At 61.0% G+C, this 20773-nt stretch overlaps 1 protein-coding gene across 30 annotated transcripts in view; it reads left to right on the top strand.

Moving 5' to 3' along the window:
- The window catches only part of NRXN2 (neurexin 2), a 109270-nt gene that overhangs the window by 72588 nt on the left and 15909 nt on the right, over positions 1 to 20773 (top strand). For 22 of the 30 annotated variants that reach the window (XM_045485797.1, XM_045485796.1, XM_045485805.1 and 19 more), the window contains 3 exons: positions 8481 to 8662; positions 13435 to 13606; positions 17918 to 18007. In XM_045485797.1, coding sequence (XP_045341753.1) covers positions 8481 to 8662; positions 13435 to 13606; positions 17918 to 18007 — 444 coding nt within the window. The remainder of the gene's footprint in view (positions 1 to 8480; positions 8663 to 13434; positions 13607 to 17917; positions 18008 to 20773) is intronic. The other 8 variants (XM_045485806.1, XM_045485803.1, XM_045485801.1 and 5 more) reach the window with 1 other exon arrangement.

The raw sequence follows: 20773 nt of genomic DNA, 5'->3' as shown, positions 1-20773 counted from the left end.
GCGCGCGCCCGGGCGCGGGGGAGGGGCGGGGCGGGGCGCGCGCAGAGGAGAGGCGAGCGCCAGGCGGGCTAGCCAGGTGCCGTGCGGCGGAGCTGCCCAGCGCCGCCCGCAGATCGGGAGCCGCTCGGGTCCCTCTGCCCTGCCCCCTCCTCCTCCCGCGCTCCCTCTCCCCTCCCCTCTCCGCTCCTCTCCTCTCCTCCCTCCCTCTCCCTTCCAGCCCTCAGCCTCTGCAGCAACACTCCGCTGCCTCCATCTCTCCACCGGAATCTCGCAGGCTCGCGCCTTTCCTCTGCTCAGTCCCGCTCCCCTCCTCTCCTCTCCCCTCCTCTCCCTTCATTCCCCCCCCCTCACCCGGATTTGCTTCCCTCCTCCCTTTTCCCGCCCCCCCCCCCCCGGCCGCTCCCTCCTTTCCCCCCCCCCGGCCTCCGTCGGGCGGCAGCGGCAGCAGCGGCGCGGCCGGCCCTAGTCTCCGTCGTTCTCCCGCTTCTCCCCTCCAGCCTCCCCCCTCCCCCGGCTCGGTTTTTCCGCAGGATTTCCCCCGCTCTCCCATCCCTGCTTGGCCCCCGCGCCTCCCCTACCTCTCCACCCGGCACCATGCCCCCTCCCCCGGGCGCTCCCCCGGGTTTCTGACGGCCCTCTGCGCCGCTCCGACCCCGCCGGGATGCGGGCAGACCCTTAGCTCCTCGAGATGGACCCAGGCGTCCTGGACCTTGGCGTTGCCGCTCCGCGGACCTCGGATTCCCCGGCGGGATCCAGTTGATTTCGTTGGCTCCGGACCGAGGCTTGGGCTCTGGTTTTCCTTCTCTTCACCCCTACCCCCCCCTCCCGGGGCTCGGAGCCGGAGGGGGGCTTCGCGGGGCTGCGCAGCCCCGCGTCCCCGCCCCCGGCCATGGGGCTGTGAGGCGGCCGCCCCGGGCCGAAATGCCCCCCGGGGGGAGCGGGCCGGGGGGGTGCCCGCGCCGCCCCCCGCCCTGGCCGGGCCCCCGACGCCGCCGCCGCCACCTCTGCTGCCGCTCCTGCTGCTGCCGCTACTGCTGGGGGCGGCCGAGGGGGCCCGGGTCTCCTCCAGCCTCAGCACCACCCACCACGTCCACCACTTCCACAGCAAGCACGGCACCGTGCCCATCGCCATCAACCGCATGCCCTTCCTCACCCGCGGCGGGCACGGTAAGTGGCGCTCTGCCGTGGCCGGCCCCCCCCCCCACCCCCGTCCCCCCTCCCCGGGCCTCCCTTGCGCGCGGCCCCGGCCCCGCGGGCCGCACCCCAGCTTGTGCGCGCCGAGGCCCGGCCCCTCCGCTTTGCGGGCCCGCGTTCCCTCACCTACCGTCTCCGGCTCCCAGCTCCTCGGCCCCACCCTGGCCTCTCCATCACCCCCTGCATCGGCCTCAGCTTGGCCGTCATCGCTCATTTCTTGCCTCACCTTCACCTCCTTCTCCCCATCTCGGTCTGTCAACCCCTTCCTGTTTCCGCTCCCATCACCTCCCCGTCTCTGTGCCTTCATCCTCGGTCCAGCTCTCTCCCTACCCTGCCCTCTCCTCCACCTCTGCCCCTCACCGTTTCTCCAGCCGGCTCACCTCCACCTCTGCCCCTCCCTACCTTGCCACTGCTCGCCCAGCATCTCTGGGCCTAGTTTCTCATCTTTGTCCCCCAGCTATGCTCCCCTCCGCCCCATCTGTCATCTCTGCCTCTGACGTGTCCCGGCTCTTCCTCTCCCACCTTTCCCATGTCCGCCTCTATTTCACCTCTGTCCCCCCCACCCACCCACCCCGTTTCCCCTCTGACTGGCCTTCCATCACCCCCCAAACAGTCAGCTCCCTCCCCTGCCCCAGCCCTCTCCGGGCCTCATCTCTCCTTTGCAACCCCTCTGCACCTCTGCCCTACCTGCATCTCTGACCCCCAGCGTCTCTCACCTCTGCAACCTTACTGCTTGGAACTCACACTCCCCCCCCTCCCCGCCCCAGGCTCCCTATGATCTCCCAGCCCAATCTCCCCACCTCCCCTCATCCCAGTCACCCCATCAACCTGGGCCGGTCCTCTGTCACCTTCCACTTCCTGTCACCTCTTATCTCAGCCCCTCATAACCCTTCCATCTCAAAACCGGCTTCATCTTCCCTCTCAGGCCTCATCAACTTCCATGTCCAACCTCTATCACTTCTTGTTTCCGCCCTGTATCACCTCCCGCCTCGGCCCCCCATCACTTCATAGCTTCAACCCTCAGGTTCTCTGTGTGCCATTCCTTCCTAACTCCGTACCTGCCGCCTTCCACCTCTGTCCTCCCTGGTCCCCGTGAGCCCTCGCTTCTCGTCACCGCACCCCACAACTTCCAGCCTCTGCACTCTCTCCATCACTGACACGTCCTGACACTTCACCCCTCTTTCCCGTGCCGGACCCCATCGCTTCCCATCTCAGGTCCCTCCTTCCCAGTCCAGATCAGACCTGTCACCTCCCATCCCGGAGACCCTATCACTTCCCATTTTAGTCCACACATCACGTCCCTTCCCTGCCTACTGGCATCCCTTTCCACAGGGGACCCGTATCCCCTCCATCTGTGTACCTCTCTCCCTCCCACTTCTGCACCTCCCCCTCCCATCTCTGCGCCTCCTTCGCCTCCTGTTCCTGTCCCCCCATCACCTCCCACCTTGACTCCCATGGTGTTCTGACATCTCCAAGCTCCCATCACCTTTTATCTGGACTCCTATCATCTCTCATCACTGTGCTGTCACCAGCTCTCACTCTGTACCCTTGTCACCTCCCATTTCTGCGCGTCCATCACTTTCCATCTCTGCCCATCCATCACCTCTCTTTCTTTTTCTCTCCACTCTTGTTCCTCCCTCGTCTGCCATGCCTGTGTCTTCCTCGCCTCTCCTCCGCGCCCCTCCCGGTCCAACAGTTCTGCCTCCCTCGTGCTACTCCTCCTCCGTCCATCTTTGCTCCCTAACCTTTGCCCCTGTGTCCCTCCCAATCTTCTCACCCCCTTTTCTACTCTATCTTTTCCTCTTCTTCCGTGCTCTAGTCCGTCTTTGTCCACTTCCCAAGCGTGGCCCCTTCCCACCCTCCTCTCTACTGCCTCCCTCCCTCTCCCCCAGTACCTCCTCTCATATCTTCATAAGACTGGGGTCCTCTCCATCCAGCGCTCTGCTCCCAGGTCTCTCTCCTCCTCCACTTCCCCAGCCCACACCTTCTCTGGCTCTTAACCCCCTTTTTTCTCCCCACAAGCTCTTGGGCCCTCTGTGCCCTCGTCCCTCCTCTTCATTGTCCCCTCTGGCTCCCCAGAGGCCCAGTGATTCCTCCCAAAGGGGCCCAGATAGGACGTGATCCTTCTGGGCACTGAGGCGATGTGCAAAGTGGTGAGACATAGAGGGGAGGCCGGGATGTTGCGGGGGGGGGGGGGGTGCAGCGTGCGTGCAGTGAGGAGCAGAGGGCCAGAGGTGAGAGAGGAGTAGGCCCAGGAGAGGCGAGCAGATTGGAAGGAGGGACCTTCCTAGGAGCTGAGTGGCAGAGGAGGGCTCAGTGAAGGGTCAGGATGCAAGGAGCTGGGAGACCGGGAGAGAAAATGGAGGAGAGAGCATGGAGGTGGGGGGGGGGGGGTGGCGCTGCTAGGGAATGTTGGTTTCGGGGTTGCCTCAGAGATGGCCACCCCCTTGCTGTGTGGAGGAGAAAAATAGCCCCAAGAGGGCTAATGGCTGCCCGGTGCCACAGGGCAACCGAGGAGCAGCCGCAGGACACAACCGGAAGGTGGTGGGAACCAGAAGGGAGGGACCCGTGGAGGGTTAGGCAGGTGAGAGGAAGGAAGAGGGGCAGAGGGCAGAAAGAAGAGTTGGGAGGAGGCCCTCTGGCTGGCCCCACCTCTGTTCACCTTAGTCAAGAGAGGAGGGGAAGGGACAGGTTTCTCTTGGGACCCCCTGCTCGGCTAGAGGAAGAGGCCAACTTGGGAGAGCTTTCTAGACCAAGGGGCATCCTCCCTCTCTGCCCCAACGTCTCCCCCCCCCATCCCCCGGTGTGAGGGAGCCTCTCCTTCTGCAGTTGCTTCTCTGTGTCCTTTCTCTGGGCTTCTTCCCGTATTTCTCCTTGCCTTCCTTGCCCCCTCTCCCCACTTCCCTCCTCCTTTCCTCCCTTCCCTCCATTTACCTCCACCCCTCAACCCCTCCTGTTGCATAATATCCATATCCACCTGCCAGACACCCATTGACACCCCTGCACCTGATGTCATCTGGGCTTGGGTGGGTGTCTGTGTGTGTGTGTGTGGGGGGGGACCAGTACACCTGGATCCGAAAAATGCCCCGAGGGGGTGACACTCTCCTGGTCCTTGACCCTGATTCTAGTTTCAGAGCCTTTCAGCCCCCGACCTTTGTTTCTACTACTCCCTAAAGCCAGGGACTCATCACTCCAGCTTATAAAGGGGGCCGGCACTTATTTTGATTCTGCACATGGGTGGGTGAACTTGGGGTCTGTGACTGGATGGTATGTGGCCCAGAAATGGGCCAGAGCGCTGAGCCCAGGGACCGTGGAGCCCCCCCCCCCCCGCCAGGGTAGTGAAGGTCCATTTACAAAGAGCCGGGATGGGCTATGGGCACCTAGGACCGTGGCTTTTCTGGATTGTGCAGGACGTTTTATCCTCTCATGATTTCGAGATCTACCAGAAGGTTTCTGTCATGGCTTCTGATGCAGCTGGGAGACTGGCAGACGGACGGGCTGCACATGTAGTTTGAACCACAGGGGCATCACTGCATGGGTGGTTATTCACATGGAATGAGTTTATTGTTTGCGTCTGGGTTAGCTAACCATTATTAATGGTTGTGTGTGTGTGTGTGTGTGTGTGTGTGTGTGTGTGTGTGTGTGTCTTTCTAGAATGCAGGTGTGTGGGAACTATATGGAAGGTTCTTGATCGTTTAGTGTCTTACTGGGTCAGTGAATTTCTGCGTCCAGGAGGCCCAGACTATGCGGGGTGTGGACAGAAGGTGCCAGCCCTGGGCTGTTGGCGGTGGGCACCTGGGCCTGTGGCATCTTGCTTCTGGCCAGAGGCTCTCTTGTCTTGGGCTTTGGGGTTGTGTGCCCCCCCCCCCCCCCCGCCCTGTTGTGCACTATGGCGCTCACTAGCTACATGAGGAGGTCAAAGACAGTGGGTTTGGGCCTCCTAGAGTTAATATTCTGGGCCTTGGCTTAGGCCCCTCTCTTCTCCGGAGCCCTTTCTGGAACCTTTCAGAGGTTCTAGATGTGGTGTGGTGTCCTGGGCTCCTTGTCTCCATGCCTTCCCCTCCAGGGGAGTCTGGTGGCCGGGGGCATACAGGACAGCTTGCAGAGGGGCGGGGAGGGGGGTTGGGGGGAGAGTTATCTCCAGGGCTCGGGGTCCAGCCGGGGAGCAGCAACCAGAAGGGACCTGGCAGAGCCCCATCCCCCTGCCTGCCTTCCTCCCCTACCGGGATGGAAGGAGGCGCCCTGCTGGGGGGAGAAATGTCTCCCCAGGGTAATTACTGCTGCCCCAGTCCAATAAGCCATTCAACCTCATCGGTCTAAGACAGTGTCTCTCCACCCGATTCCCCCACAGTGTAATAAACGCCCTTAGGCTTTAACAGGCCTGCCCCGCGTAATAAACCAGCTGCAGCGTCAGAACAGCTGGGTAATAAAGCCCCCGGGGAAGCCGGGCTGAGCGTGGCCTGGGCTGGGGACTGGAGGGCTGTGGGCAGGTGCCCCTTGGCCTTGGGCGTGGGGACGCTGGCCGTCCAGTCCTGCCCTCGCTGCCCGCCCAGGCCTGCCTTTGTGCACTTTTACCACAATGTTTGCTGGCCGCCTCGTGTCTCCTATCGGAGTCTGCCTCTCCACGCTGGGTCTTTGTGTGCGGCTGGGTGTGTCGTCGCCTGGGTGTGGGTGTGGGTGTGGGGTCTGCGGGTGCGTCACTGGGGATGTGTCTGCCGTGGGGCCCGGGGCTGGGGGTGCCGGCCGGGCCCCCGATCCCGGAGGCCTCACTGCCCCGTGGGGCACGGGGCCTGCCCGCTCCTCAGGCCCTGTCTGGGTTCAGGCCGGGTTCTGTCCAAGGTGATGTACTGTCTGGGGTCCTGGGGTGGGGAAGTGAGGAGAGAGGGCCTCCCTTCCCTTAGACCTGGGAGGTTTGGGAACAGGCTCCACAGAAATGGGGTTTGGCAGGTGTGAGGGACCAAGAAAACCAATGAGCCCCACTCCCCACATCTACCTGGGGGCCCCCCGGAGCCCATAGGGTGGAGAGGCAGCGGCCTCTGGTCCAGGAGGCCGGGTCAGGGGGCCGTGTGGAAGAAGGTCAGCAATCTCTGTTCCCCTGGCCCTCCCCACCCCCCAAATTTGGACTAGCAGCTTGTGAGTGGAGGGGGAAGGGAGGACCCTGGGTATGATGGTTGCCATGGAAACAGCCGGTTTTCCAGAGTGCTGCAGTGTTGGGAATGGAGAGACTGTTGCCGGCTGAGAGGCCTGCCCTGCACCCGGCCTTCAGGCCTGGCCCCTTCCGGGCAGGTGACCGGCCTGGGGTGGGGGTGTGGCTCACTGTGTACCCTGCCCCCAGCCAGCCCTCCACCCTGATCCTGGGGCTCCCTCCTGACACCGGGGCCTCCAGCCCCCACCCCGTACCGCACCCCCCCCCAAGTATAAAGGATTCGTGGGTCTGGAGGGGCCAGAGGCAAGCTGCCTCTGTCTGCTGAGGGTGCTCTCCCAGTGACTCGCTGTGGCCAGATGTCAGTTTTTAGACGTCGAGGTGGTTCTTTCCTGCTTGCCCTGCCCTGGGGGCCGGGGTCATCTCTCCTCTCAGGCCAGATCTGGGGAGAGGGAAGGCGCTGATGACCAGCGCTCTGGAGAACAGTTCCTTCTCCCCCAACCCCTGCTGCCTCTCTGGGACCCAGGCAGGAGTCTCCCCTTCTCCCCTCAGCTCTTCCCTGGGCCTGCAGATGCTGTAGACGGTGCCTCCATCCAAGGCACTCAGGGTCCCTCTCCTTCAGGGGCCTAGGGGCTTCCTGGGGTAGATCCCACTCCTCTGTGATTGCCCAAACTGCACTGGGGTGCCTAGACCCTAAGGTGAGAGACCCCAAGGTGCTTGAGGGGTCTGGCCTTGAAGGGGGTGACCAGCTGGGCTGCTGTCTTGACAGAGTTTGTTCCTCGGAAGTGTCTAGGCCCCAGGCCCTCCTCAAGTCTTCCTCAGGCCTGCCCTCCCTGGCTCCTAGCTCCCTGACCCCACACCCCAACTTCTCCTACCCACAAGGCCCCACTTTCCTCCCAGCCTACTTCAGGCACGTGCCCTCAGGCCCCACCGCCTTTCTCTCTGGATAAGTCTTCCCCTAAACCCCTCTCCCCTCCCCCCCCCAATAAGTGCTTTGAGAGGCGTCGTTAGTGGCTAATTATTTAATTAAGCATTTTATGAATCTCATCTGCTCTATTTAGGTTCTAAAGAATGCAAGATAGTTCCCTTCCTTCTCTGAAGGCCCCCGGAGTAGAAGTCCTCTAGGCTTCCCAGACAAGGCTCCCTTCCAGGAACCTGGGCGTCCAGCCCCCCACCCCCATCCCAGCCAACGGTCTGCCCCTACCTACCCCTTCCAGCCCCCAGGGAGCCCAGTCAGCCGCAGGAGGGAACATGGCAACTAATGGGGTTTATTTTGGGGCTGAGATCGTTAGGGACCTCACACCCGCCCCCGGCAGCCGGATGGAGGAGACTGAGAGGGGAGAGAGGGTGGGGTGGGGGAGGGCAGGGAGAGGGAGCCTTCATCTCTGGCTCCTGTTCTCCCACTTTCTCTCACCTACACCCCTCTCTGTCCCTCTCTGTCCATCTGTCTCTCTGCCTCCTTCCTCCTCTGGCTGTCAGTCTCTAGTCCGTGGTACCCGTCTCCCCATCCCCCAAGGTCTGTCTCTTCTTTGATGGGTAAGGCTCCAGGCACCCCCTCTTTGGGCCCCAGGCAGCCCCCCTCCTAATTGGGAGTGAAAGCAAGGAGTCCTGGACAAACTGGGACCAGGATTTCCAGGGGCTTGGGAGGAGGTGGGGGCAGGCAGTGGAAGGGTGCCAGCCTGTAGGCGATGAGTCAGAGCTGAACACAGCCCCTGCTCCACTCGCCATCGCCTGGGGCTCCTTCTGCCTCGGTGCTTGCTCAGCTTGGCCCCACAGAAGCGCACACCTCCGATCTGTCACCTCTGCCGGCCCTGGGAGGAGTTGAGCCGGTCGGGCCCAGGCCCCCCGAGGTCGGTCCTGCCTGCCCTTGGTGCGCTTCTCAGTCCCCTTGCAGCCTCTCTCTGGGCTCCCTCTCTGTGCCACTCTCTCCGTCGCCTCTCTGTTTTGCTGTGATTACAGCTAGAATCCTTGATGAGGCAGCTACGTCCGTCTGTGCGCGTGCGCAGGCCCTCCGCCGGGCACCCGCCCGCCAACTGTTCCCTGGGATGGCAGGGCCTGGTGTCCCCGTGCTCTGGTTGCAGCCCCGAGGACCTGCTCGCTTCGCTCTCCTGAAGTCATCTCTCCTTCTCCCTTCTCTCTGCAGCCGGGACCACATACATCTTTGGGAAGGGGGGAGCGCTCATCACCTACACGTGGCCCCCCAATGACCGGCCCAGCACGAGGATGGACCGCCTGGCCGTGGGCTTCAGCACGCACCAGCGGAGTGCTGTGCTGGTGCGGGTGGACAGTGCCTCCGGCCTCGGAGACTATCTGCAGCTGCACATCGTAAGGATCCTGGCCCCTGACCCCGCCCCCCCCCCCCAATCCGCTCAGTCCCCTCACCGCCATGGGATCAGCACCTCAAATCCCCCCCTCCCACCCCGATTCCTGGAGGTTCCTCTGCGTGGTTCTGCCCCTGAGACCTAGCCCCTTCCTGTTCTGCACTCCCGGAGCCGCCCTGGCTGGTCTGACGCTCTCCGGCTCCCCACTCCCTGGCTCTGGGTCCTCTGACCTTCCTGAGCAGAGGGGCCTCCTTGAGCCTTCTGGGCCATTCTCCTGCAGCCCACATGGTGACTCCCCCGGGGCCGCTGCCTGCTCCCCGCTGGGCCACCCGGGGCAGCCCACTGTGTCCTGTGCCTGTTCTTGCCACGCTTCTTCAGGCCGCCCTGCCCCAGAGCAGCCGCAAGGCACAAGGCACGTTGCCTGAGATCCTGCTGCTGTCTGTGCTCCGCCTGTAACCTCTGTTCCCATGACCTTTGCCCTCCCGGCAGCCCCTTGACCCTGCCTCCCCTACAGCCTCTGGCCTCTTGGCCCCACCCCACATCTTTATCCTGGCCTCCTGTCCCACTTGGCTCTGGCTGTTTCCCCGGGCTCCCCTCCTCCACATCTGCTTCTTTCCAGTGCCTCCCTCTGGGCCTCCCACCAAACCCGCCCCCCATCTGCCCACCCTCCCCCCCCAACGTCATACCCTACCCGCTCCACCTGCCATACCCACCGTTCTTGCCATACACCCCCTACCGGCCATACCCATTATGCCCTCCACCCGCCCTACCTCCCTATCTGCCCCATCTGCCATACTCCCTCCGTCCACCTGCCACACCACCCCCCTGCCCCGTCCTACCTGCCGCACCCACGGCTCCTCTCGCAGTTTCCATCCTAACTCTAGTCTTCGGGTAGCCCCTTGTCTTCTGTGACCCTTTCCCCTTCTGGTCCAGCCCCACACCCTTCCCTATGGCCTCCGGCCTTGCCCTATTTCATTTCTGCCCTTAGCCTCTTCCCTGTCCCCTCCCCACGGACTTAACCCCTGGGCCTCTGACCTCAGTCTCCATTTCCACCTCCAAGTCCCCTTACAACTGCGTCCTTTCGCCGCCCGCCTCCCACATGCTGACCCTGGCCAGGACTCCCGAGCTGGGGGGGGGTTGAGTAGGGTGGCCAGGCCCTGTGTGCTGGAAAGGTCTGGGTGTGGGGGGTGGGGATCTGGGCTTTAAGGGGACCAAGGAAGCATGTCTGGGCTCTTGGCCTCTCCCCCTGATGGGACCATGGCTACCGGCCCCTCCTTGCGCAACAGCTCTTCCCGGGTGCCATGGTTGCAGACCCCTCCCCCACCACCGGGGAGCCAAGGAAGGAGGTGTGAGATGTCCCATGGGCTGGGGTGGAAGCGGCAGCCGCTGGGTGCTGGACGGAGGAGGCCAGGCAGGGAAGTGTGTAGGAGAGGGGTGTGGAGTGGCGAGAAGCCTGGGAAGAAGGCCTGGAAGGTTCGCGCTCGTGTGACGGTGTCTCTGGAGATTGTGACTGCGGACAGCACGTTGACTGTGTGTGACATGTGGGGCTGGGTGCGGACAGCACGTTGACTGTGTGTGACGTGGGGCTGGGTGCGTATCGATGGCGTCAGCAGTGACAGTGGGACCTTGGGGGACTGGGGTGGGGGCACAGGCTGGTGGCCTCTGATCGCTTTGCCTTTCCCAGAGGACTGGCATTTGCTGTTGCTCCAGTCTCCTGACCCTGTGGCAGGTGTGGCCGTGTCTCCGTGTCCTTCTCTCTGTTGAGTAGGGCTCCTGTTCTCTCTCCACACACTCACGAGAGGCCATGCGTGGCTTCGGAGCTGAGGGCCCGGATTGGAGTCTCAGCTGTGCCACTTCCTTGCTCTGTCCTTGTGCGGTCACCCCATGGCTCTCAGCCTCAGTTTCCTCATCCGTGTAGTAGCTGGGTGCTGAGAGGACAAAGGGAGGCCGTGAGGTTTAAATGAGATGGCGCGTATCAAGCCCTCGGGACACGGCCTGGCCCGTAGGAAGCACACAGTGTCAGTCCACACCCCGACCATCTGCGATTCCACGGGGCGAGTCAATCTGCGTGTATTGCGTGTCTGCCTCTTTGACCACTTCTGTGTGTCTTTGTGCCTGTGCGGCAAGGGGACGGGGCTCCCCGGCGCTGAAGACACAGGGTAGGGGGTCGGGGTGCAGGGAGAAGGGGTCTCCTCTTCTCTCCCAGCAGGCGAGGCCTGTGGCGGGGTCATGGAGGAAAGAGGCCCGGCGCCTGGTGCTGCAGAGGGCCGGAGGGGGGCGCCAGGCCGTGACGGGGAGCCTGGCGAGGGTGGGGGCCCTGGAGGAAGTGTGGGAGCCACGGGAGAGGCCAGCTCTGGGGGAGGAGCCGGGCCCAGACGGGCCGAAGCCCCTCGGGGGCAGCCCCCCAGCCCCTCCTCCCCTGGTGACACACCAGCTCCCGCCACCGCGTCATTAGCAGCTCTCAGAGAGTGGGGAGGCGGCAGCAAAATAAGAGAAAAGCAATTTGACGTTTCTAATAAAGCGTCGCTCCACTTTGCCAAATTAATTTTGACTCCCATAATTATTTGCTGTAGGAGCGGCCGCGTTCTCCCCACCGCCGCCTAATGAGGTAATTGGGGAATTAGGAATTAATGACTTTAACAGAAGTGACAACTGACTTCACGTCAGGAGCAGCTCTGGGAGCTGCCTCTCCCCCGGAGCGCGTGGCTCTGAGCTCGGCTGCCTCCTAGGGAACCCAGGTGTCCTGCCTTCCAGTCGCCCTGGCCGGGCCCTCTGCCTGGGGTCCTTGACCCCCATCACCGCCTGGCTGAGCCTCAGGGGAGAAACTCTCAGCGGCGTTACTAACAATAGTACTGAGGGGCACCGGGTGTTTCCCCCATGTGCGTGGGGCGCCCGTGACCGTCCCGTCTCCCCGCGATGTTGTCAGTCTGTGGGTAGTGGGGGCGGGGGCTTGCGAGTACTCTTTGTTAGGCAAGCCCAGCCTCAGTTTCCCTGCTTTACTGCATCTGAGGAGAGATGCTGCGCGCGTGTGTGTGTGCGTATGCACAGGTGGCTCTCCCAAGTTCTAGGATGGGGAGAACCGGACCCACAAGCGGGGAAGGGATTGGGTGTGGATCTCCAAGTGAGCCACGGCTGCACCCCCTGTGCCCTGCACAGGTCTCTGCAAAACCCCAATCCCCTCCCCATCCCCAGGGCCACCAAGCTGCTTGGCTCTGTTGGCTGCAGGAGTTGACAGCTGAATGGGTCCTAATGCCCAGGCTGGACCGGGCTAGTCTTTCAGGAAGACCCCAGGAGTGTGTGTCCTTTCTGGTGATGGGTCACGGGTCCCATGACCGTGTGTGATCCAGGGGGCCTAAGTGAGCCTGTGTGGGTGTCTGTCCTATGCAGGAGGGCGTGGGGGACTCAGGAGGCTGAGCTCAGGAGTGCTGCTGGGAAGTTCAGGGGAATGGAATAGAGGCTCAGGTTTAGGGCCTCCTGGGCCTCCCCCTGGCCCCTTTAGATGTCTTTGCCTCTCAGGTAGGTTGGCCTCAGTAGCCTCTCAGATCATTCCTCACCCCTCCGCAGTTTGAGTCCGTGTCTCCTTAGACTAGTGGGCAAGGAAGAGAGAGCACTGGCTTTGGAGTCAGGCCAACTGGGGCTCAAACCTGGGGTTCCTTTCTTGTGATGTGGATTTGGGGACGTTACTTCACCTCCCTGAGCTCAGTCTCCTCCCCAGTGAATTGGGGGTACCATAAGCTTCCTGAGAGGGTCGCTGTGGGGATGGAGAGGACACACGTGCACAGTCCCCACAGAGGGCCTGGCACGTTTTAAGGATTCAGTGAAGTACTCCCTCCCACTCTGGAGCCATCAACGGAACTCTTCTGGGGCTGGATCCTGGGTGGCCTCTGCAGGGTTCCCCAGGCACTGCCCTGCTCAGGGCTTGGGTCCTAGGTCCTGGGGGTTACTGAGACCCTTTCCTCCCCTTCTCCAGGCTGCAGTCCCTGTCTTTCCTCGCCTGTCCTTCCTCAGCCGCCAGCCCCGTCCTCTACCCCTACCTGCTTACCTTTCCTTAGTGAGTCTGCTGTGGCTTGTCTCCCTGATCTTTTCCCATACCCATCACCCCCCAATACCCACAGTCCAGACCCCCACCTCCGCTCCTGTGACTTCACACTCAGGCCTGACAACCATGGGGGACGATGAGCTACCAGGAGAGGCATGTTGATGCCCCAGTGCAGGGGTCCCAGGGGCCCCGCTCAGTGCTGAGCATGCAGGGGAGGGGAGGCTTGAGGCTGGGGGTGGCGGGGAGTGGGGAGGCCAGACTTTCCTCAGGCACGGGGCTGGCTTCCGTGGACTTCTCTGTTGGTCGTCCCTACAGAGGTTTCCACCCTCTGAGCTCCCACTGGTCCCCAACTTAGTCCCGGTCACCTTGTCTGGGGCCTGGGCTCAGTGGCCCTCACACAGAATGGGTGCCCTGTAAACATTTGTGAATATTCTGTATGAACCAAAAGGCAAGAAGCCGGTATGGTTTGGGGAAGTGCTCTCGGTCCAGGCTCTGTACCCCATGGCGGCCCCCACCTCTCTGGATCTCAGGCCCACTCCCTTGGCTGCATGTGGGGGGCAGGCAAGCTCACCGGCCTCCTCGGGCAGGTGACACTGTCCAGCAAAGGCATGATTGAGAGATGTGCATTGCAAAGCTGTGAAGTGCCACGGAGCTGGGCCGGTGGTGGTCACAGGTGTTCTAGAAAGAGTGAACCGTTACTCCTTCCTGGTTCCTCACCTCTACCTCCTTGTCCCCAGGACCAGGGCACCGTGGGGGTGATCTTTAACGTGGGCACGGACGACATTACCATCGACGAGCCCAACGCCATCGTGAGCGACGGCAAATACCACGTGGTGCGCTTCACTCGAAGTGGCGGCAACGCCACCCTGCAGGTGGACAGCTGGCCGGTCAACGAGCGGTACCCGGCAGGTAGGCGGCGCCGGCGGGCGGAGGAGGCGCTGTGGGTGGGGCGGGGCGGGCAGGGCGGCCTCTGATAGGATCGCTGCCTGCACCGGGGCGGGGCTAAGCGGAGATGTTTCCGGCTGGGGGCGGGGCCGAGGGAACCGCGTGGCTAGTTGGGACGCGGGCGGGGGCGTGGCTAAAGAGAAAGGTTGGGATTTGCAAGGGCGAGCTAGTCCTCGGTGGTGGGAGTTTGTGGGCTAGGAGGGCAAGGGCAGAGCTGAGCTGGGAAGGCTGCGAGGCCAGGGCCCAGGTGGAGCTGGGGGAGAAAAGAAGAGGACGAAGGGGAGAAGTAGGGAGAGTCTGACTCGATGGAGGAAAGAATAGGTTTAGAATTGAGGGACAGGCAGAAATGGGGAGGCAGATGCAGAAACCAAAAAGAGAAGATCCATAAGAAACCCAGAATATATCTTGGCGAGGAGGCAGGCTTGTTCCCAAGGACAGAGCCAAGGAACGAACCAAGGTCTCTACAGACAGCAGATCATAGATCCATATCAGGAGACCTAGATAAAGGAAGAGAAGTGACCACAGAGATGCAGAGAAAAGGAACCCGTGTCTCAGGGAATAGGGGACATGGTGAAAGGGAGAGAAGGCCAAATGACAAGAGTGCCAGCACATTCCACGAACCTTCACCGGCAACCTACTAGGCATCAGGTCCTGGGCCAGAGACACCAGGGAGCAGGACACGGCCTCTGCCTGCAGGGAGCTCGCAGTCTAGGAGGGGCGAGCACAGCAACCAGACCCAGTTTCAACAGTGTGACAGCTGTGGTGGCCCAGGACAAACCAAGGTCTGAGGAGCACGGGGAGAGGAGGGGATGAGGACATGGGAGGAATGAGGAGGCAGAGAAAGAGCCTCAGAGTGAGGGGGCAGCCAGGGGAGGGGTGATGGAGAGATATGGAAATAGTCACCGAGACAAGAGCAAAGACGGAGGCAGCTCCCCAAGTGAGGCAGAGAGATATATGGAGACGTGGTGGCACAGACCCAACCAGTGGGAGAAGAGGTGGACAGAGCCTCGGGAGGGAGAGGAAGAGAGCCCAGTGCGGGAGATTGAGAGGGTGGGGGAAACAGAACCACTGCAGGGGAACACTGCAGAAACGTAGACATGCGGTGGTATAATATGGCTGAGTGACCCTGCATAGTCACACACACGGGGGCGACCGAGGAGAAGCGAGAGCATGTGCAGCCTCGGTCCCTCTCCGAGGCAGAAGTGACAGCCGAGGCGGGGGCTGCCCCACCCCGACTGAGGAGGGCGTGGGCAGAAGGACAGGGAAAAGTGCAGGTGTGCACACCCTCACGGGCCCACTTACGCCGTCGGAAAGACGCCGGTGGAGATTCCCAGCTCCCAGTCACGCAGGCTTGTCCCCGACATTCTGGGAAAAAAAAGAGAACCACGTGGCTCGAGAAATACAGAGGGTGATGGACACACAGGCCAACCACGGACACACGGATGACTGCAAATACTCAGATGGTCAGACAGACGTAAGGGAAACGAAAGTCCTGCAGAGGGGTGCCAGCCTACCCCAAGGTTCTGGGCGCCTGTGGGGCCATGCAGGTGCACAGACACTCCCATGTGACGGCTGGCACGTGCACAGGCCAAGCCGTGTAGGTATGACTGCCCTGTGATCATCAGTCTCCTCTCTCTCTCTCTCTCTCTCTCTCTCTCTCTCTCTCATACACACACACACACACACACACACACACACACACACACACAGGAGGGCAACCTTTGTAGCAGCGAGGACATCGGCCTCGGCTGAACAGAGCCGGGCTGGGAGAACATGAAGGTTTCACCACATCGAGCCATGACTTGGGTCCAGAACTCTTCCCTCGGAGCCTAGCAGGCCAGAGGCCAGGTTGGAGGACTCGTGTCTGCCCTTCCTCTGCTCAGGGACCCCTGGCTGGGGGTGGGGAAGACAGTCCGTCCCCTGGCTGCGGCGTGATGGCGGACGATCTGCAAAAGCCGAGGGTGTCATCCCCAGCGACGCGAAGCAGGCTGGGTTAGTGGAGTGCATGGGCCCAGAGCCTGGGCCTTCCAGACTTTCCGGAAGCCCAGAGACTCAGCTCTTGGACTCTGAGTCAGCAGGGCCAGACTTTTAATCCTGGATCTCCTGATGACAAGCTGTGTGGCCTTGGGTGGGTCGTCCAGCCTCTCTGAATCTGTTTCCACCTCTGAGAGGTGGGGATCATACACGCTTCATAGCAATACTGAGAGAATTCTGTCCGATGACCCGAGGAAGGCGCCAGAATGGCATGGTATAGAGGAGGCGCTCAACAAACAGAACTTTGGTTAGAATTGTTACGTGCTTCAGTGAGAAGGATGTACATTCTTCCCTTCCTCTCAGGACACACACAGGGACAAATACACGGACACACACACACACACACGCACGCACAAGTATCCCAGTGCCAGTACGTCCCTAAATGCTTCCTGCCCTCCTGCCTCCCTGCCCCTGCATGCATGGTCCGCCCCTGCTTTCCCTGCCCGACTCCCTTCTTTCCCTGCCCAACTCCCTTCTGGCCGCTTCACCTCTCCTCCAGCGTCTTCTTCGGTCCCTCTCACTCCTGTCTTCAGGGTGGGATGCCCTGTGCCACCTCTAACGGAGCCAAGAACACTGCCGGTCACTTGCCAGTCTCCCGTGCTTGGCTGGGGTCCTCTGTGGGCAAGGGCCGGGCCCTCATCTTTGCATCTCTGATACCCGGCCCCAGGAACAGAGCAGATGCTCAAGATGTGTTTGTTGAGTGACTAAACGAGCGAACAATCCACTGTTTGCTTAAAACACCAGCGACCTAAATCTGTAGGGAAGGCAAGGTCTCATTTGCCCCAGAAGCACCCAGGGAGGCACCTGCCACGCACGCATGAACACGTGGTGTGCTGGTTCACGAGAGAGGTCCACCGCAGGCCCGGCCCCGGTCTCACCGGGCAGCGAGTGTAGCTGTGCAGTATGAGATGATCAGGAAAGCACCCCCATAACACGTTATTGAACCCTGTGTGTGGTTTCAGTGGGAAGAGTGGCCAGATTCCCAAAGGAAATCGTTTCTACTTCCACTGCTGCAGACTGGAATAATCCACAGCCTGTGGATGCAGGGAGGAACACACAACTCCTAGGCACACTGACAGACCCCTTTCCACAGGCTCACTCTCCCTCCCTCTCCCTCTCCCTCTCCTCCCCCCCCCCCAACACATATACACCCCTTCCCTCCCCATCTCCAAGAACTAGACAATGGTGAGTGGAAAGGGGGACAGGTGGGCACAGCAGGGTTGAGGAGGGGTGGGGTTGGGAATTGGGGAAAGGAGCTAGAAGGAGAAAGGCTAGTGAGTGAGAGGGGTCAGGAGCTGGGCTGGGTCCCCAGGGCAGAAATGAAAGGGGACCTGAGCAGAGACGAGTCTGAGGGTCTTGGAATGCGACTGAGATGGGGAAAGAGAGCCCGAGATGGCAGGGCTGGGTGCACCCGTAGGGAGGGGCCCAGGGCAGGCGGAGAGGGCTGCCAGGGGCTGCGAGATGGCTGTGGAGAAGGGCAGGGGGGCGGGTGGGGCTGCTGGGTGGCGTGTCACCTGTGGTGGGTGGTGGCAGGTAGACAGGATCGTGGGCAGGCTGACAAGGCTGCAGAGCCTGTAGGAGGCGGAGATTAAGGCGGAAGCTGGTGGGGTAGGGGGGTGGGGTGGAGCTGGCAAAAGAAGGTGCAGCGAGGAGCTGAGCATAGAAGGTAAAGGGAGCCAAGATGCCTGGAGAAGTGGTTTAAATCTCACTGTTAAGTGCGAGTGCCGGGCCGCCCCCTAAATGCCACATAAACCCCACTTAACCCATCCCTCCCCCTTCTAAACCACCCTCTAAACTCAGTAACCAGCTGGGCCACCGAGGCCCCCCACCCCCTAACTTAAACCCGCTAAATGCCCCTCCCTGCCCCCCCACCCCACTTCGGGATGGGGAAGGAAGGTGGGTACCACAGCCTGAGCACAGATAAACCTGTTTAACCTCTGACCTTTGACCTTCCAGCTGCCTTTTCTTTCGGTCCCCTTTCCTTTTCTTCCATGTCCCTGTCTTTTTCTTTGGGTCACTCGTTGCCCCCAGGGTGGGGCCGGCTCCGGATGGGAGCCTAGGGAGGGGACACGGGAGGAAGGGGGACCCAGCGTTTCTTCTCCCGCCTTGGGTGGACCTTCCCCCCTTTTCCGTTGGATGTCGCTGCTTACTCTGAGTCTCCTGAGAAACGCGTAATTACTTTTCTAACTCCTTTGGACTTCGCCGCCTGAGAAACCTACTGTCTTTCTAAACTTTTCCAAGGAAACTTTGATAACGAGCGCCTGGCGATTGCTAGACAGAGAATCCCCTACCGGCTTGGTCGAGTAGTAGATGAGTGGCTGCTCGACAAAGGTAATTAACCAGAATTAATTAATTAATTAATTAATTAACTTTAAAAACACTATCTTAAAGGTGCAGAGCTCTCTCTTTCCCCACCGTGCCTTCCCCATCGCCCGCCCCTTAGCGAGGGACTGATTTTCCCACCGGGATGCCCCCTTCGCCTCTGGAGTCAGTAGTCTGTGTCTTTGGAGGGATGGTTTTGGACAAGGGTGGGGTTTTTCTCAGAAGAGGGCTTCTTCCAAACCTGGCATGGGCTGGGATAATCCACGGGATTCCTGGACCATCCCGGTAGAGCAGGCTGGAACGCAGATCAGATGGGGAGGGAGGTTTCCCAAAGGGCCAGCAGCCAGGGCAGCCGGCACTGCACTTAGGAGCAGGAAGGCTCTGGGAAGCAGGAAGTGCTGATCCTAGGATCCAAAGGGAGGGTAGGAAGGCTTCACCAGGGTCCTCGAAGGAGGAAAAGAAAGAGTGAGGGCCTGCCCATCCTACTGGAAAGACCCCCCCCCCCCAAGAGAATGGCTCCGGGGCACTGTCTCTGGAATGGGCCCACGTTGGTCCAGAAGGCCTCTTAGAAGGAGCAGAGGCGAGGGCAGGGGGCCTGCTAGGAGGTAGGGGCAGGGGCAGGTGTCCCACAAGGGTTTCTGTGTGTGCCGAGCTGATGAGGAAGACAGCACAGGCTAGCTGAGAGGCCACGTGTAGCGAGGCACTGCTGGGTGTGAGGGAGAAGGCCACTTGTCGCCAAGGGAAGTTGGGGCCAAGGGCAAAGCCATCCCATTCCCTTCGGAGAGGGGGCGAGCTCTGTACCTCTAAGGCTAAACTCTAGGGGGGCAGTAGAAGTGTTAAACCCCCACCTAACCAGCTGATAACTGTGCTTTTAAATGTCCACTGGGGCCTGCCCCAGCTAAAACCCCCAGATGTCACCTCCAGCCCCCCACACAGCCAGTGGGGACTAAACATGCTGATAACCAGATGTGATAAATCCGTAACAGGACAAAAAGTTAAAGGGACTGTAACAGACATCGCTAAAACCTACAGCCCCCAGCTGCACTGGGTTGCTGTCTCCAGCGGGGCGAACTTTAACCCTTTGAGGAGTTCACGGCGGGCGGGGCCACAGGGGCCAAGTTCGCTAAGCTAACGTATGTAGCTTCCTCTCAATCACCCACTTCCCTCTCCCAGAATCAGAGAGGCCAGGGGAGCAGCCTGGGCTGAGGCTGGGACAACTTGTGACCTCCCAGGAGGCAGAGCTGGATGGGCCCTGGTGGGTGGGGGGGGGGGGGGGGTAAGGAGCGGGGCTTGCAGATCAGGTGAGGGTGAACCCCAGCCGTCCTTTCCTAGCTGCGTGGTCACCCCTTCTCTGGAGACCTCAGTTTTCCTCTCCTGGAAAGTGAAAGATGGGGCAAGACGCTCTGGTATTTCCCAGAGTGTGGAAGGGGGGCAGCGCACCTGTTGCCTCAAGACTTCCAGAAGGACAGGGAGAGCGAGCCCGCTCAGCCTACCTCCCGAGGGGTGCTGGGGAGAATGAGATGAAGTAAAGAAGCGGGAAGGTATTTGAGAACAAGATCTGGGCGTTGTTGGAGGGATGTTTTTACTGTCAGCATCTGGCACGTGGTGGGCGTGCGATAGATACTTCTCGAATGAATCAATTCCCAGTTCCAAACCATGTCCGGTGAAGCCCAAGTCCCGTGAGATGCTTCCCAGGAAAGAGATTTGTGGCAAAACGAGCCTGGGAAGTGCTGGCTCCCGTTTCCGCCTCTTGGAGCTGCAGCTGGACATTGGTGTCACAAAGGTTCTGGGAAGTCGTGTGAGAGAGAAAGAAACCTGCTGTTTCATGGTGAAGCGGTCGCTTCCCAAACTGGTTTGACCACTATACGCACTTCCTCTCCGTTTGCCTCCTAATTCTTATGGCGGGGAATAATCTTGGGAGGAGATCGTCCTTAAAGGGCTTCCCCGGGTCTGGTATTCTAGCTGCTACTGACTAGTTCTCAGCTTTGGTTGCCTCCGGCTCCCACTCCCACCCCCCCCCCCCCCCCTTTGTAAGATGGTGACTCTGTCCAGGGCTGAGTAAGGTGCCAGGCGGCCAGAGGGCGCCGGAGGAGGAGGAGAGGCTGAGCAGAGGGCCAGGCAGACGCATCCCGCGCCCGGTCACTGGCTAGAGGCCAGACAGATGGCCGCGCGGCCCGGGGAACCCGTGTTTCCAAAGAGGGGTGTTTCACAAGTCGGACTGTCCTCAGCCCAGGTTTCGGGGGCAGGGCTTTCAGGCACCTAACTCTAAACCAGATCTTTAACGAGGCACTAACCAGAGGCTAACAAGGGCTAAGCCAGGTCTTAAACCACCCCCCGGCACCAGCAGCTGAAGGTCCCGGGGGCAGGGGGCGATGTAGTGGTTCCTCTGCCCCCCGCTTCCCCCAAATAAGCAACACCAACACCAAAGTTAAATCTAAACTTAAACATAATAAATGTCTTTTCTAAAAACCAAACCAAAGCAACAAACTCAGAGGGTTAAACCGACCCCCAGATCCACTAAAACCAAAAAGAACCGCCAAACCCCACCCAGGTGGGAATTCTGAGGTCTAACTGCTGAGCGAGGAGCGAGATTGGAGCTGGAGCGGTTTTTTGGGCTGTCAGCGAGCGAAGCAAGGTCCCTTTAACGTTTTCCACCTCTGTGCCTGCACATCCTGGCGGGGAGGAAGGCCTCTGCTCTCCAGGGCCTGGTCCCAGGGGCAGTGGCTGGGCCTTGGAGGGGGGAGGAGAGAGGGGAGCCTGGCCAGAGGTCAGAGG

The sequence above is a fragment of the Leopardus geoffroyi genome, chromosome D1 (genome assembly GCF_018350155.1).
Source record: "Leopardus geoffroyi isolate Oge1 chromosome D1, O.geoffroyi_Oge1_pat1.0, whole genome shotgun sequence".
NCBI lineage: Eukaryota > Metazoa > Chordata > Mammalia > Carnivora > Felidae > Leopardus > Leopardus geoffroyi.
This window is presented reverse-complemented; position numbering and strand designations above follow the sequence as displayed.